This window comes from Apium graveolens, chromosome 6 (genome assembly GCF_009905375.1).
Source record: "Apium graveolens cultivar Ventura chromosome 6, ASM990537v1, whole genome shotgun sequence".
NCBI classification, from domain to species: Eukaryota; Viridiplantae; Streptophyta; class Magnoliopsida; order Apiales; family Apiaceae; genus Apium; species Apium graveolens.
In genome coordinates this window covers 26278218-26293069 of record NC_133652.1, presented here as the reverse complement: position 1 = coordinate 26293069, position 14852 = coordinate 26278218, and the positions used below count along the sequence as shown (strand labels likewise).

At 32.5% G+C, this 14852-nt stretch overlaps 2 protein-coding genes across 2 annotated transcripts; one reads left to right on the top strand and one right to left on the bottom strand.

Moving 5' to 3' along the window:
* The first annotated feature begins 1882 nt into the window (after window positions 1–1882).
* On the top strand, window positions 1883–3175 carry LOC141664815 (uncharacterized). The gene is made up of 2 exons (XM_074470769.1): window positions 1883–2465; window positions 2664–3175. Exons 1-2 carry the CDS (start codon window positions 1883–1885, stop codon window positions 3173–3175), a joined length of 1095 nt encoding a protein of 364 aa, XP_074326870.1.
* A 5061-nt stretch (window positions 3176–8236) lies between these two features.
* Window positions 8237–9083, bottom strand: LOC141663646 (ethylene-responsive transcription factor 1A-like). The gene has a single exon (XM_074469439.1). It carries the CDS (start codon window positions 9001–9003, stop codon window positions 8344–8346), a length of 660 nt encoding a protein of 219 aa, XP_074325540.1. The 5' UTR covers window positions 9004–9083; the 3' UTR covers window positions 8237–8343.
* Window positions 9084–14852: the final 5769 nt, after the last annotated feature.

Genomic DNA, 14852 nt, shown 5'->3' with positions numbered 1-14852 from the left:
AAGTTTGGTTGGTAGTCGGTCCGGTACCTTCTGTATTTACTTAATTATTCTTACTTAATTTTATTTAAATTATTTTTTTAATATTCTATATTAGAACACCCTTTTCCTTCTCCCAGTAAAACCATTTGTAATTGTAACTATCACATATACAATACTCATGATCTACGTCATTCGTATCAATTCAAATCAGACACAGTTGTCACCGATATTAGGAACAGTTGTCACCAATATTAGAGCAAGTTTCGTCAAATCAAAACAAACCCTCCCATTTAAAGTAAATCACACTTTTTTCGGATGTGGATTTTTTTTGTGTGGGCATGGCATAAGACACAAATTTAATAAATATATAATAAAATAGAGTTAAAATAAATGCGGATCGCACGGATTTTAGGTTAATATTATTAACAACTAAGAGACTAAGGAAGTACTTCAATCTGACACCACTACATAATCCGTGTTTTAATGTTGAATAATATTTAATAATTACATCTATTAAATTCTTAAAACTTAAAAATGATCGACGGAAAATTTACCTAGATCATATAGTATATATTGAACAGTACTTAATTTGATGCACCTTTTCATTTACCTATTTTCATAGGTCTAGTTATTAAGCCATTACTTCCGAGTTTTAATTAGAAAAGAAAGTAAGTGATGGGTGGGTAAATTAGTTTCACTTGTATTCATATTTGTACTTCCGAATTTTTAAAATGAACGAAAACAAGTGATAATGAATGTAAATTTAACAAACTTTCATTCCAAAACTTTCACTCTAAAAATGAAACAAAAATACTTTACCTTCTTACCACTTACTTCTTTTTCTTTAAAATACTTCCTTTTCTTTAAAAAACTCGGAAACGAGGCCTAAATCAATTGTATTCGATGCCGAACGGAACGTGTTAGGGAACCTACTTTTTACAAACCAACATTAATTAAAAGAATTAGGAATGGAACCTCAATTATTCATCTGAAAATGTGACACGGCCCGGGAAGGGAATGGATTTATGTAAATGAAAGTTCAATCTAGGTAGGGTGTAATCGGACAATCTAACACTGTCAGACTCGATTTGAACTCGATTAAAATAGTTTAGTCTCGAACTCGAACTCAAATTTGATCGAATATTTAATTTTAAACTCGAAACTCGACACGTAAAAAATTTAAAAGGCTCAAATTTAACTCAAAACTTGAAAAAAATCAGCAAATACTAACAAAACTCGAACTATTATAGGTTCGGCTCAAGTTTGATTTGATTATATATAAAAGAATTACTATTAAAATACTAACTATTAATATTAAAATATATTTATAATAAAAAATAATAATAATAGAGACTCGATAAGACTTGTGAACCATACAAGCTGAGTAATTTAAAATTATAACTCAGCTTGGTAAATAATTCGAAAAATTCGAGTTCTCCTTGATTATTACCTAATTAAATTAAATATTTAAAAAGTCGAACAGATGACAAAATCTTTGGCTCATTTACGCCATGGTTCAATCCAGTTATGAGTTACATGTCCTGGTTTAATCCAGTTATGAGTTATATGTACTTGGAAAACAATTCATCCAGATTGAAGCACTGCTAAGAGCATCTCCAAGGGGAGTAGCTAAATTGTTTAGCTAAAATAATATAAAGTAATGATTATGTAAAATTTGTTGAATCTGTAAGGTGTTGGACTCCAATTGTGTTAGCTATAATGGTTAGCTATATTTCAACAACAGTTTTTTATTGGTTTTTTTCAAATTGTAACGGTCATATTCCAACGGCTATATTCCAACGGTCATAATTTTTTGGTTATAAATACCAAGTTTCAGAACTGAACTAAACACAAATTTTCTACAAACTCAAATTCATTCACACTTCTAATATACTCATTTGTAATGGAAAACCCCACACAAATGATTCTTGATATCATGCAAGCAGAAGAAGAGGAGCATGAAGCAAGAATGAGAATGAGTGCTGCTTACATCCACCATCGACGACAAAGAGCAAATTCTGAATCGCATCACGGTGGTTCCACGATGAATCATCGTGTAATTGATCGAAATAGAGAAGAAGGCCATGCTAGATTGTATCGTGATTATTTTGTCGATACACCTACATACACAGATACACAATTTCGTCAAAGATTTCGGATGCGTAGATCGTTATTTTTGAAAATTCAAGAAGCAGTTACAATGCACGACAATTATTTCACTCAACGAAATGATGCTGTAGGAATGCGTGGACTATCATCACTCCAGAAAGTGACAGCTGCACTTAGGATGCTTGCATACGGAACGGCAGCAGATGCTATTGATGATTATGTTCGAATTGGTGAAAGTACTGCAATAGAGAGCCTAAGAAAATTTGTTAAAGCTATCGTTGAAGTCTTCGGTGCTGAATATTTAAGACGACCAAACGATGAAGATGTGACCAGATTGTTAGCAGAAAATGAACAACGAGGCTATCCTGGAATGTTGGGTAGTATTGACTGTATGCACTGGAAGTGGAAGAATTGTCCTACTGGCTGGCAAGGTATGTATACAGGTCATGTTCATGAGCCTACTATTATATTAGAAGCAATAGCTTCAAAGGACTTGTGGATTTGACATTCTTTCTTTGGATTACCGGGATCGTTAAATGATATTAATGTTTTGGATCGATCTCATTTATTTCAAGAATTGGCAGAAGGTCGTGGACCTGAAGTGAGGTATACCATTAATGGGCATGAATATAATATGGGATATTATCTTGCTGATGGTATATATCCTTCCTGGCCAACTTTTGTGAAAACTATTCCAAAACCCCAAGGTAACAAAAAAAAATATTTTGCATGTGCACAAGAATCTGTTAGAAAAGATGTTGAGCGAGCATTTGGAGTATTACAATCTCGGTTTGCTATTATTCGTGGACCTTCACGATTTTGGGATGTGGAAACAATGAAGTATATTATGACAGCCTGCATCATATTACATAACATGATCATTGAAGATGAAAGGAAATTGCATACCGAAGAAGAACAATTTGATACAAATGTTGAACCAACTGTTGAAAGAGAACCACGTCATCCAAATACCCTTAGGGAATTCATACAGGTGCACCAGCAGATTCGAGACAAACAAGCTCATATTCGGTTGCAAAATGATCTTGTGGAACATCTTTGGCAGATTCACGACGGTGACATGAATTAAATGTTTGTTATTTGATTTATCTTTAGTATTGTGTTGTAATTTTTTTCATTTATGTCATGTAATTTACTTTTATAATTGTAATGGTATTTTCTACGTAATCTGCTTTGTAACAATAAGAAGCATTGATTTATAAAATAATGTTTTTATGAAATAAAACATATTATGATATATTTCTCATTATCCTAGCTTTGAGTGCATCATAATATTTAGCTTGATCCGGTAGCATTTTACTAGTGTCAATTGCCATGATGGATGCTTCATAAACTTGCCTCTCCCGCTCCTCTTTTTGCCTCTCTCGCTCCTCTTTTTGCCTCTCCCGCTCCTCCTTAGCTAAGCGTAGCTGCAACTCCTCCTTGTGTAGCTGCATCGTATCCTTCTGTAACTGCAAGCTAATTTGAATTGATTCCATTCTTGAAGAGGCAATGGCCAATGCATCTTTCTGCATTGTTTTAAGAATTTCCAAGCCCTCCTCATCTTTTGCTTCATTGGCAGCTCTTTTCAGTTTCTTTGCAGCTTTGCTTCCCATTGGACGTTCCATCATTTCATAAGAATCTCGGCTTGTAGGAATTTGACTGTCAACAGATTGTGAGGATACATCTTTGTCCTTAGTTGGCTTGTTCTTTTTTGCTAGACTAGCTTGATATTTTGGCGAAAATCACAATGCATTCTAGTGACGTATAAACATGAACTTCTCTTTCATAACCCCCTCATACATCTCTATTGTCTGGTCAACCTGCACAATGATATACACACATAAAATAACTCTGACATGATTTTTGTTGATGGCACACCGTTACAATCAAAAAGAGAAATGCTAATTCTGAGAGTGGCTATGTTGAATGTAATCAGGGGGTTTCTGAAAATTCTGTAGGAGCTATTACTGCTCAGACATGTCGTGATGATTCAGCTATGTTTTTGTAATTCCCAGATTACTAATAGAAAAAAATCTAATCAAATTTCAATTTGATATGTTGTGAATTGTGACCGTACACATTGTTAAGTGTCTGTATCTTTCACTATGTTACTATGTTTAGAAAATGGACTCACAAGAATACATTAAACTCATCACCATCAACCAGAAAGGATTTCTCAATCATAACAAATTTGCACCATGCTTTTTATTTTCTTGTCTATGAAAAATATCTTTCAACCAAAAGGAAACCCATATACCTTTGCAGAAATCACATTGAAAAAATTCAGGATAATTTACCAAAACAAATCAATACAAGTGAGTCTCGACACAATATGAGGACGCCTCCAAAATTATACCGATAAAAATGTGATTTTGCAGCAGTGATTTTGAATGTAAGAGTCCTGAAAAACTGTAATTCTTGTTGTAGAATCAGAGAGAAGAGAACTCTCCAAGATACAAAATCAAAGCATTTCAGAAACTACCTAATAGCAAAGCATAACGGAGGTCACACAACTATAACAAACACTTTTAGATACCAAGTAAATAACAATGTACCTTATCTTGTTCAGTCAATCCACTCTGATTTCTTCCGAAAATCTGATTGTAATATCCAATAAACTTGGCCACTTTTTCAATGATTGTGCACCAACGATTACACAATGAATTAGCACTCCGATCACTCTCTAGCCTTTCTTTATTTTCTTCGTAATATTTCCAAATCCTAGCCCAATAGTTTGTATGTGTCTGATTATTTCCTTGCACGGGATCCATACTAACATTCAGCCACGCGGAAATAAGCAGCATATCCTCTTCAATCAAAAAATTCTTTGACCTTTTGCCTTTCTTCAGTTTCGGAGCTTCTTTTTTGGGCTGGGGCTGGGTTTGGGGCTGAGTTTGGGGTTGTGATTGAGATTGAGTTCGTTGAGAAAATATCAAATCTTCAATTTCTGAGACTGATCCATCATTAAGCAAAGAAAGAAACGAGACCTCCATCTCTATTACAACACAACAAGAATTGAATGAATGAAGTGCAAACCCCCAAATTTCTAAACCAAAACCATAATTATATATATGTTCTATCAAAATAACACAGACTTTGTAAAAACAAAATCCTAATTACATACACATAGCAATTTTGATTCAAGATAAAATCAAAAAAAGTAAATACAAACTAACCTCTGCAATAGGCGGGAGAGAAGAATAGAAGTTGCGGGAGAGAAAAAAGACGCGCGAGATGAGCTGGATGATTATAGAAGAGGGTGTTGCAATCTGTAGAAGTAGCGTGCCAAACTCTTATAGCTAAAAATTTGCCTAATAGACGAAGACGGTTGGAGCAGTGTTTTTGAGCGAAGATATGTATAATTGGTACTGTTCACCGCCAGCTGGAGAGTTTTAGCTAACAGGGAGTAAACGTTGGAGTTGCTCTAATGATCATAATATACATAGAACTATAGAAGTCACCCCATCAGTGTACCATACGTGTAATCGTCCCTCAAACCGTCAAATCTCAAGAAATATAAGCTAGCGAAGATACGTGAAATAGTCAATTAATTAGCAATAAAATGAAGATACATGTAATTGACCAATTTTTCAAATTTTATCTTGATATTGTGTTTCTATAATTATTTGGCAGCTAGAACACTGCAAAACTATTTGATAACCTTAATTTAACAAAACTTTATGTTCAAAATTCGGGAATTATGTTTGTATGTTCTAATTCCATGCAATGTTTTAAAAGTCGGAAATTGGCTTTATTAAGTAGAGGTATCTTTTAGTAATTAATTGGATAATCGGATCGATTAATTGGAAAAAAATAATATTAATTAAATTGTTATATAATTCTATTTAAATTTCATTAATCTTCATACATTTTACAAAAATAATATCACGTATCATTAGTCATATTTGGTATTTACGTGTTATATACATTTTTTTATAGTTAATTTATGCATAATAATTAATACTGACTATTTAATAGTTCGAAAGTTACTAACTACCAGGGACGGAGCCAAAATCCTAACTTTGGGGTGGCGAAATTTTGTTCCGAGTAACTAATATATATATTTAATTTAATAAATATTAAATAAATTAATAAATATTATTTTTAAAAATTTAATGTACAAAATATACCTGAATTCGTGTATCTAAATTCGTAACTATTGTAAATATCACTAATATTAGTACTAAATTCATAAAATTTCTATATTTTTAAGGGGGCGAGCATTCAAAATAATTTTTTTTACTACTAAATATATAAATATGTAATTTTTTTTCATAAATTTTAATATTAATTTCACGGTTATACCGGAGTTTGGGGTGGCGGCCGCACCCGCCGGCCACCCCCTGCCTCCGTCCCTGCTAACTACTATATATAAATTAGATATAACTTCGTAATCTGGAAAAAATAGTTAAATATAAAATCAACTAAAGGATGAATCATAGTAATTTAATTGAAGAATTTGTTCAATTATTAAATATTAGGGTTTATGGGAATATGATAGTCAATATAAGTCTATATTTTATTATTAAATATTAATTATTATTTTGAAATTTAATTTTTCTTTAAAAATTTATTATTATTATTTTTCACCATTTGACCGAACTGGCCGATTTTTGACCGAATCAGCCGTTTTTTGACCGATTTTTAGAAGAAAAAAAAATGCACTTTGACCCGATTTTTAATTAATCGAGATGGGACCCGTCCGAACTCCAATTAGTCGGCCGATTAATCGGTTAATCGGTCGGTTTTTAGAACACTCGTTCCAAGCCATTAATCAAGTCATTAATCAAAGAAGGAATATATGTTTAAATTGATTTATTTTATGTAGACGTATTAAGAATAAAATACACAGTGGTGACCTTAATTTATACCGATTTTTAAAACAGTGACCTAATTTTTAAATTTTCAAAACAGTGACCAACTTTTCATTTCGCTTTACAAAAAATGGTCGTCGTCAACTACGGTCAAGTATCCGCCGTTAACTAATATATTTAAAATATAAAATAAATAAATATGGTTGTACTTTACACTTATTTTAAAAATAATTGCTACACTTTTGAATTTTCAAATAATGACAATAACATATTGTCATAGAGTATCTAGCTTTTTTTTGTCAGGAGAGAGTTTTATAGGTTGATTGCTAATAATGGGCGTCAATTAACAAATTTTCTCGATGATCACGCTAGTTATAAGTTTTTATAAATTGGGTGGATGCATTTCTTTATATTTTGGCTCAAATTTTGATTTGTGGTCTTGTGTGAAATGACTTAAAAAAGTTGAAAACGGACATTTAATTGAATTAGAAAAAGTAAAAAAAATAATGATTTGTTTGAATTGTGTGTATATTTAACTAATATATTTAAAATATAAATGTAATAAAAATGATTTTACTTTACACTTACTTTCAAAATAGTTCATACACTTTTGAATTTTCAAATAATGACAATAACATATTGTCATTGAGAGTATCTAGCTTTTTTTGTCAGGAGAGAGTTTTCTAGATTGATTGTTAATACTTTGGCATCAATTAACAAATTTCTCAATAATCATGCTGATTATAAGTTTTTCTAAATTGGGTGGATGTATTTCTCTATATTTTTGCTCAAGTTTTGATTTGTGGTCTTGCATGACAGTTCAAAAAAGTTGAAAACTAGATATTTGATTGAATTAGAAAAAGTGAAAAAATAATGATTTGTTTGACTTGTGTGTATATCTATTTATTTAGCGATATCATATATTTTTAGTGGAAAATAAAGGTGTGAGTACCGAGCAGGGACTTGACGAAACCATTCTTTTAAAATGTGAAAAAAGATATTAGCAATTTATGAAAGTTTGACTACTATTTTGAAAATAAGTGTAAAATACGGATACCATACTGTAATTTACACCTTAAATATGTTAGTTAACGGCACAGGTTTAACGGGAGTTGACAGTATCTACATTTTTGAAAGACAGCATGAAAAGTTGGTCATTGTAATGAGAATTCGAAAATTTAGCCACTATTTTAAAAATTAGTATAAAATACGGCCTCCTTTATATAATTTACTTGACGTATTAATTAATAATTAGAATAAATGATTACTACTCTCACTAGGTGAGTAATAAATATATTGTCTATGTGCAAGTGTAAAGAAATGTCACAAACAAATTAAGAATAAACAACAGAAACATTATATTAAAGTTAAAGAAATGAAAGAATGCACTTGGGCTTAGCATTAAGCTCCAGCCTCCAAGTAATTACAAATTTAGTGGGTCTTACAAACAATTAAAAAAATCATTTCCCATCAACCATGTCTGAAATGAGTCCACTTCCACACTCTCCGTTCTCTCCAACACCATCGCCGGTGCCACCGCCGTCTTCTTCTGCTTCTTCGGTATCGAAACAGACGAAGAACAATCCGAATTACTCGAAGACGATGACGAAGAGTTGAGCGCAGCTAGCGTCCTTTTCGACATTATACGTTTTGGCTCAGGCTCGCCAGAATTAACCCTAAGAGGAAAGTTCAACATAGCACGTGAGCCACGCATGCGATACGCCGCTTGGTCATAAGCTAACGCAGCATCTTCTGCCGTTTCATATGTTCCAAGCCAAACGCGGGCCCCATTTTTCGCTGGGTCTCTTATCTCCGCCGCAAATTTTCCCCATGGCCTTTGTCTCACTCCTCTGTAATGTTTACTTTTCTCCGTCACCGCCACTGATTTGACCGGAATATTTTTAATTTCTTGAATTTCCGGTACTTCAATTTCAGGCTCGGGTTTTACAACAATTACTTGGGGAAGTGATGATACAAAGATATTTTCAAAATTGTTTTCTTCGGATTCGAAATCGCCAAGAAGATGATGCCTTATTGATTCAAGAAGATCAAATTCTGAAGAATCAAACTCAGAATTGGAATTGTGTTGAAAACTCATCATGTTTTTTTAGTAAGACTTGAACTGTTGTTGTGTTTAGAGTTGAGATTTAAATTGAGAATGTTGATTGTATGAATGGAAAAGATAGAATATGGGATTGTGTTTATATAGGGAGTTATAATTAGAAACGAGGTGCATGAATGTGATTGCTTGATTGAGTAATAGGATGTTATATTATTATTTTAATAAATTTAAAATTCATTTTTAAGCAATCTTTTGGATTTTAGTGGTTGGGCTATGTTTCTTTGAAGCTTCTCTCCCTTATCTCGAAGACAAATTTTAGACATGTGACTAATTTCATATTTAAATACAAACTTTATGAAGCAACTTGTGGCTCATATACATATATTTATATGATTATGGCATCTATGATCTAACTATCCAGGTTCCTCAGAATGAATTGACAAGGAGTACTAATAATATTATACTCATACTTAAAGTTAAACAAAGGTAACCTATTTCATAACGGCGGTCATATTAGCCTAAGAAATTTCTATTGTTTTGTGAAAGCAAACGCAAGGTAAGATTAGGTAATTGTTTACATATAATTTTCGATTTGTAAAAGGAGCATTTTGGTGGAACATAAATTGTAAACAAGTGCAGAAGTAGTAGTACATTATTTAACTGTGTAAAACTTTACATAGGTAAAAGGTCTTTGGCGTAATATCTCATATTCTTATAAAAATAAGAGTGTTCAGAATTTTTATTATAGAGTTAATTAAATAAATAATGTGTATCAAATCGCTAATTTTTTTGGACTAGTCTATGATGAGTTAATAGTTATTGGGTCTGATAGATATTCGGTTGTTGGCTTGTATGTTATAAATGATATTAGAGATATACCCAGTTGGAAGTGCTGAGACACTGCACGGGTTCCGTATATGTGTTTGTGAGATCAACCGGGACGTTGATCCTGTTAGAGGGGGCGTTTATAACATCTCGTATCGATAAAAATAAAAGTGTTTTGATAATAATAAGAGTGTTTGAGACCTTTAAAAATACAAGTTTATAACTAATGTATACGAAATCGCTAGCTTTTCCGGATTGGCCTGTGGTGGGTTGTTGGATCCGGTACGTATTCGATTGTGGGTTTGGATGTTATAAAATATGTAATATCTTGTAATTTTTAAAAATATATTAGTAAGAAAATAATTGAAAAAATGATTAAAATACGAATTAAAATGTATTTCACTAATGAGCCTAAAATTTGGATCATATTTTAATACGGATAACTTGTAGGTTAAGAAGTAAGGTTTTGTATCGTTATAAAAATATCATATCTGTCTCCCTCGTTTTTATTGATAAAATTTGTAGGGCTTTATTACACATAAATAAGCAATCTTGTAAAATTTATAGAAAATTCATCGTAAATCAGAATTCTTTGATTATGGATTTTTCAAAAAGGTCTTATCGTTCTCTACAACTTTCGTGAATCAAAACAAAATTGGAATTGTGGAGAAGATCGAGATTTCAGACGTGCAATTATTGATGGATTACTATTGTTCGAATATGTTTCTTTTGTGAATTATAAATTTGTGTAACCAAGGTAAACAACTTTCCGTTACTCCATAAGTATTTTGTAAGTAATTTTCCATTCCTCTGTATTATTAGTAACATTTGTTTGCTTTACAAGTTCTCAATTATTGTGTTGGTAACTATTCATTGATTCGTATATATCTTGTAACGTGTTAGATTATGTGTTATTATATGTTCTCTGATATTAGTTTAGTCATTATAAGTGTGATATCGATATGTGATTAATAAGATAACGAATTTTCGGAAATTCTCAGTCTTAGTCATGTATAAGAATTTGAACACGATCATTGTGTAGTGTGATACATAGAACTAGTTTGCGCACGTTCCGGAACACATCGATACCTTGTCAAGATTCAGTTTCACTTGACGAGGGACGTAAACTATGTGGCGCCTTCCTAACCCGGGTCAGAAGTTTGGGGGTCCACACACACACCTTATTAATAACCTGCTTATAGTAATGATAAAGATAATAATATGCAGTGACCCTACTTACCAACTACCACGGACCGCAACAGGTTAAAGTATGCACACAAGCCAAACACACTTACTTATATTACAAACCATTCAAATCCCAACTATCCAAACTCAGAACTGAGTATTAAACATTATTACAAATTTTTACAAACTTAAATTATTCCAAAAGAAACCTACTAGCTCAACTCGATCAACCTGAACCCCTAGCTCTCGCGCTGGACTGGGGATCCTCTGTACCAACCGATTCCTTCTTAATTGCAAAAGAACATAAACAACATCGCACAAATGAGCTAACTGGCTCAGCAAGTCACAATGACAAAACTGAGAATAATGATCATCAGGTGAATATGGTTATGATATCAAGTGAACAATGGATTATGATTTAGAATTGGATATTATATTTTCATTTTAAAAACCAAGGTTAGGCTGCTGATCAGTCACGTACTAACCCCGAGCAAAGCACACAGCACTGCTCTAACTACTGGATCCAAGGCACACATTGGCCTAACTTGACTATTATATGGTCTGACCACGAATCTGGCCCATAATTTTATAAAAACAATCCAATTCTACCATAATAACAGAATAAGCAGTAATAAACAATAAACAGGATCATTAACAACATTGGACGTTCAATAATAAAAATGGTTTCAATCTCCATAAAGATCAATAGGGCATTTCCAAAGCTTGGCTGTTAGGTAGTGAAAGAATTGGATAACAAAAGAATCAGTGTTTCAGGGTTTCAAGGATTTGGCCTTTCAAAGCATAAGATACAATGGTTTGAGTGTGTAGGCAATCTGGTTCAGTGTTTGATAATTAGTTTGTATGTATTTGTGGAGTAGTATCGTATATTTGAGGTTCGTATTTGGGTATACAACAATCAATGGTCTAGAAAGAATCAGGTTTACGGCTAAAGATCAATAACTGGAATCAGGGTTTTGGGTCAAGTGCTTCAAAGCACTTGCAATATAAAATAAGATTATCAATCAATACAACATCTCGAGAAAGTTCAGAACACTTGCCTAGTACTAGCTTACTACACTACACTTGCTTTCAATCACCACTGTCTTACTCCTTGACTACCTGTTTCCCTTTCCTACGCCTTGCCTCTTCTGCTCATATATCATAAGCATCTATCAATATTCAACTCATACGATTCTATTTGACACATACTTCTATCTACCCTTCGTTTTACCCAAATCCGATTAACGGATTGAAAGTTACGCAATAAACAAGTAAACATCGAATATACAGACCGACAGCTAACCAACAAGTCACATATAACACATAACACGTCACATAATCAATGGTATATCATTTATGAAGAAGTCTCGGGTCATAAATAGGCTTTCGGATATTTAAAATGATTTTTTAAAACAGTTTTCGGAATTAAAACGGGTCGTTTGATCAATTTCGGAGTAATAAACAGGTTTCGGTTGGCCCATTTTGGCTTCAAAACAATTTTATAATAATTATTGAGCCTTGAAAATAATTTAGAATAATATTTTAAAGCTCGAAACTATTTTTCGGAATTTTTAAATCATATTTAAATAATTAAATCTAATTAAATAATTAATTAAAATCAATTAATAATTAATTAAATCAATTAATCAATTAATTTTTGAATTAATTGATCAATTAATCGGTTAAAAATTAACTAAAATTAATTAACTAATTAATTCAGATTTATTTTTGAATTAAAAATAATTTTTAGAATTAAAATAATAATTTTTGGAATTTTCAGAAATTAAAATCGAATTTTTATAATAAAATAAATAGGAAATATGATTTTTGAATAATTTTAAAACAGGATACCTATTTTTGAAAACTCTGGAAAGTTCAGGGACTGAACTTCATCGTTTTCAAAAGATAAGGTACTAAACTGCAATTTTGACAGGGGTCGCCGGGAAAACGTCGGGGGTGGCCGGAGACATGTTCCCGGCATCCTCACCCCACCACAAGCTCCAGATCAAATCTACAGACAAGCAGGAATCGATTCATGCAATCAAAACATATCAATAACCCCAGACTTGGCCGGAAATTGGCCAAGAACATCGCCGGTTTCTGGCGAAAGATCGAAAACTTAAAAAGACAACTCCCTACGATTCAAGCATCCTCTATTAACGAGCTATATACCAATCGATTGCAAATTTCATAAGGAACATAATCCACTATAAATCAACAGCTAATAACCCCTAAATCAAAAACCCCCAAATTTCAATTGAAAACATTTATACGGGTTATAAACCCTAATTTTAAAATTCGAGAATTAAACCCACTTTTGAGCATGTTATTGAACTCCAAATCAGACGTATGACATATGAAAATCATCAGGAAAACAAGCTCTACAACATGCAATCATCAAATCACACAAAAAATCATCCGAACAAAAATTCATATTTTTAATAAAAATAATTCGAAATTAAATAAAAATATAGAAAAATAACCTTGATTTCTGCAGTTCTGAAACTTGAAGAAACTGAAAGAACACCTTAAAACCTCTGTTTTGGTTACTCGAGCGTTCCAAACAGAGATCAATAACACCTTCAATTTGTGGTTTGATTTTCAGAAGGGTTTATGAATATAAGGATTTTCTCTGGAAATTTATATAATTACTGACTGCAAATGCTTTTGATACGAAATAAAATACGGTAAAAGGCTATTTATAATTACGGAAATTTAGTATCCCGTTGGATCATTCCGGATATAAAACGGTACGTTTATTTGTAAAAACTAATCCAAACGGTATCGGTTTTCGGGATAATTATCCAAATCAGTACAATTTGTACTGTGGTCTTGGTCTCAGCGCCTGGTTACACGTACTACGAGGTGATAATTGGGATAGTTTAATAAAAAGCTCCAGTTTATCGAAAATACGAGTTTTATTGATTTACCGAAATGAATATTGTATCGAAAATGTTACGCAGGGACCCACGCAGGACAAACCGTACGCCGGATCGAAAAAGTCGAAACATGGAATATGCTCGGAATATTACAATTAGTTTAGGAAGGAGTTCTCGGAAGAGTTTCGGGTTCCAAAAACGTAACAACGGATAACGTCGATTGGTTCCCGTTTTTATAAAATATATTTTAAATATCTGGAAAAAGATTTTATAAATTTCATATGATTCTTATAAATTCATAAATCAACATAAAAATAATTAGGAAGATATGACAATTATCTATATTTTATTTTGGACATATAAAATAAAAATACTCAATTAATAATATTTTTAAACATCCAAACACATTTTACACTTAACAAGTAATTCACAGAATATATATTTAACACATATAATAATTATTTATTAGCAAAAATAATTACACGATATATCCCGGATATTACATCATTCCCCCTTCAAAAGGATTCTGTCCTCAGAATCTCCTAAGAGAACAAACGAGGGTACTTTTCTCTCATATCACTTTCTAACTCCCATGTTGACTCTTCAACCTTTGGGTTTCTCCATAATACTCTTACTAGCTTTACCACTTTATTTCTTAATACCTTCTCTCTTTCCTCTAGAATCTCTATCGGACTCTCTACATATGACAAATCTGCCTGAAGCTCTATTGGCTCATATTCTATTACATGCCTGGAGTCTGGATTATACTTCTTAAGCATCGATACGTGAAAAACATTGTGAATGTGCTCCATGTGCGGAGGTAACGCCAATTCGTAAGCTACTTTGCCAACGCGCTTTAGAATCTCAAAAGGTCCGACATATCTTGGGCTCAGCTTTCCTTTCTTTCCAAACCTCGTTAGTCCCTTCCACGGTGATGCTTTCAGTAATACCAAGCTTCCTTCTTCGAATTTCATGTCTTTCCTTGACTGGTCTGCATAT

Excerpts from the sequence above, each read along its gene's own strand:
- LOC141664815 (XM_074470769.1), top strand. The coding sequence starts at position 1,883 with ATGGAAAACCCCACACAAATGATTCTTGATATCATGCAAGCAGAAGAA. Across the intron at positions 2,466-2,663 it reads AGGCTATCCTGGAATGTTGG|AATTGGCAGAAGGTCGTGGA; the intron begins GTAGTATTGACT and ends ATTTATTTCAAG.
- LOC141663646 (XM_074469439.1), bottom strand. The coding sequence starts at position 9,003 with ATGATGAGTTTTCAACACAATTCCAATTCTGAGTTTGATTCTTCAGAA.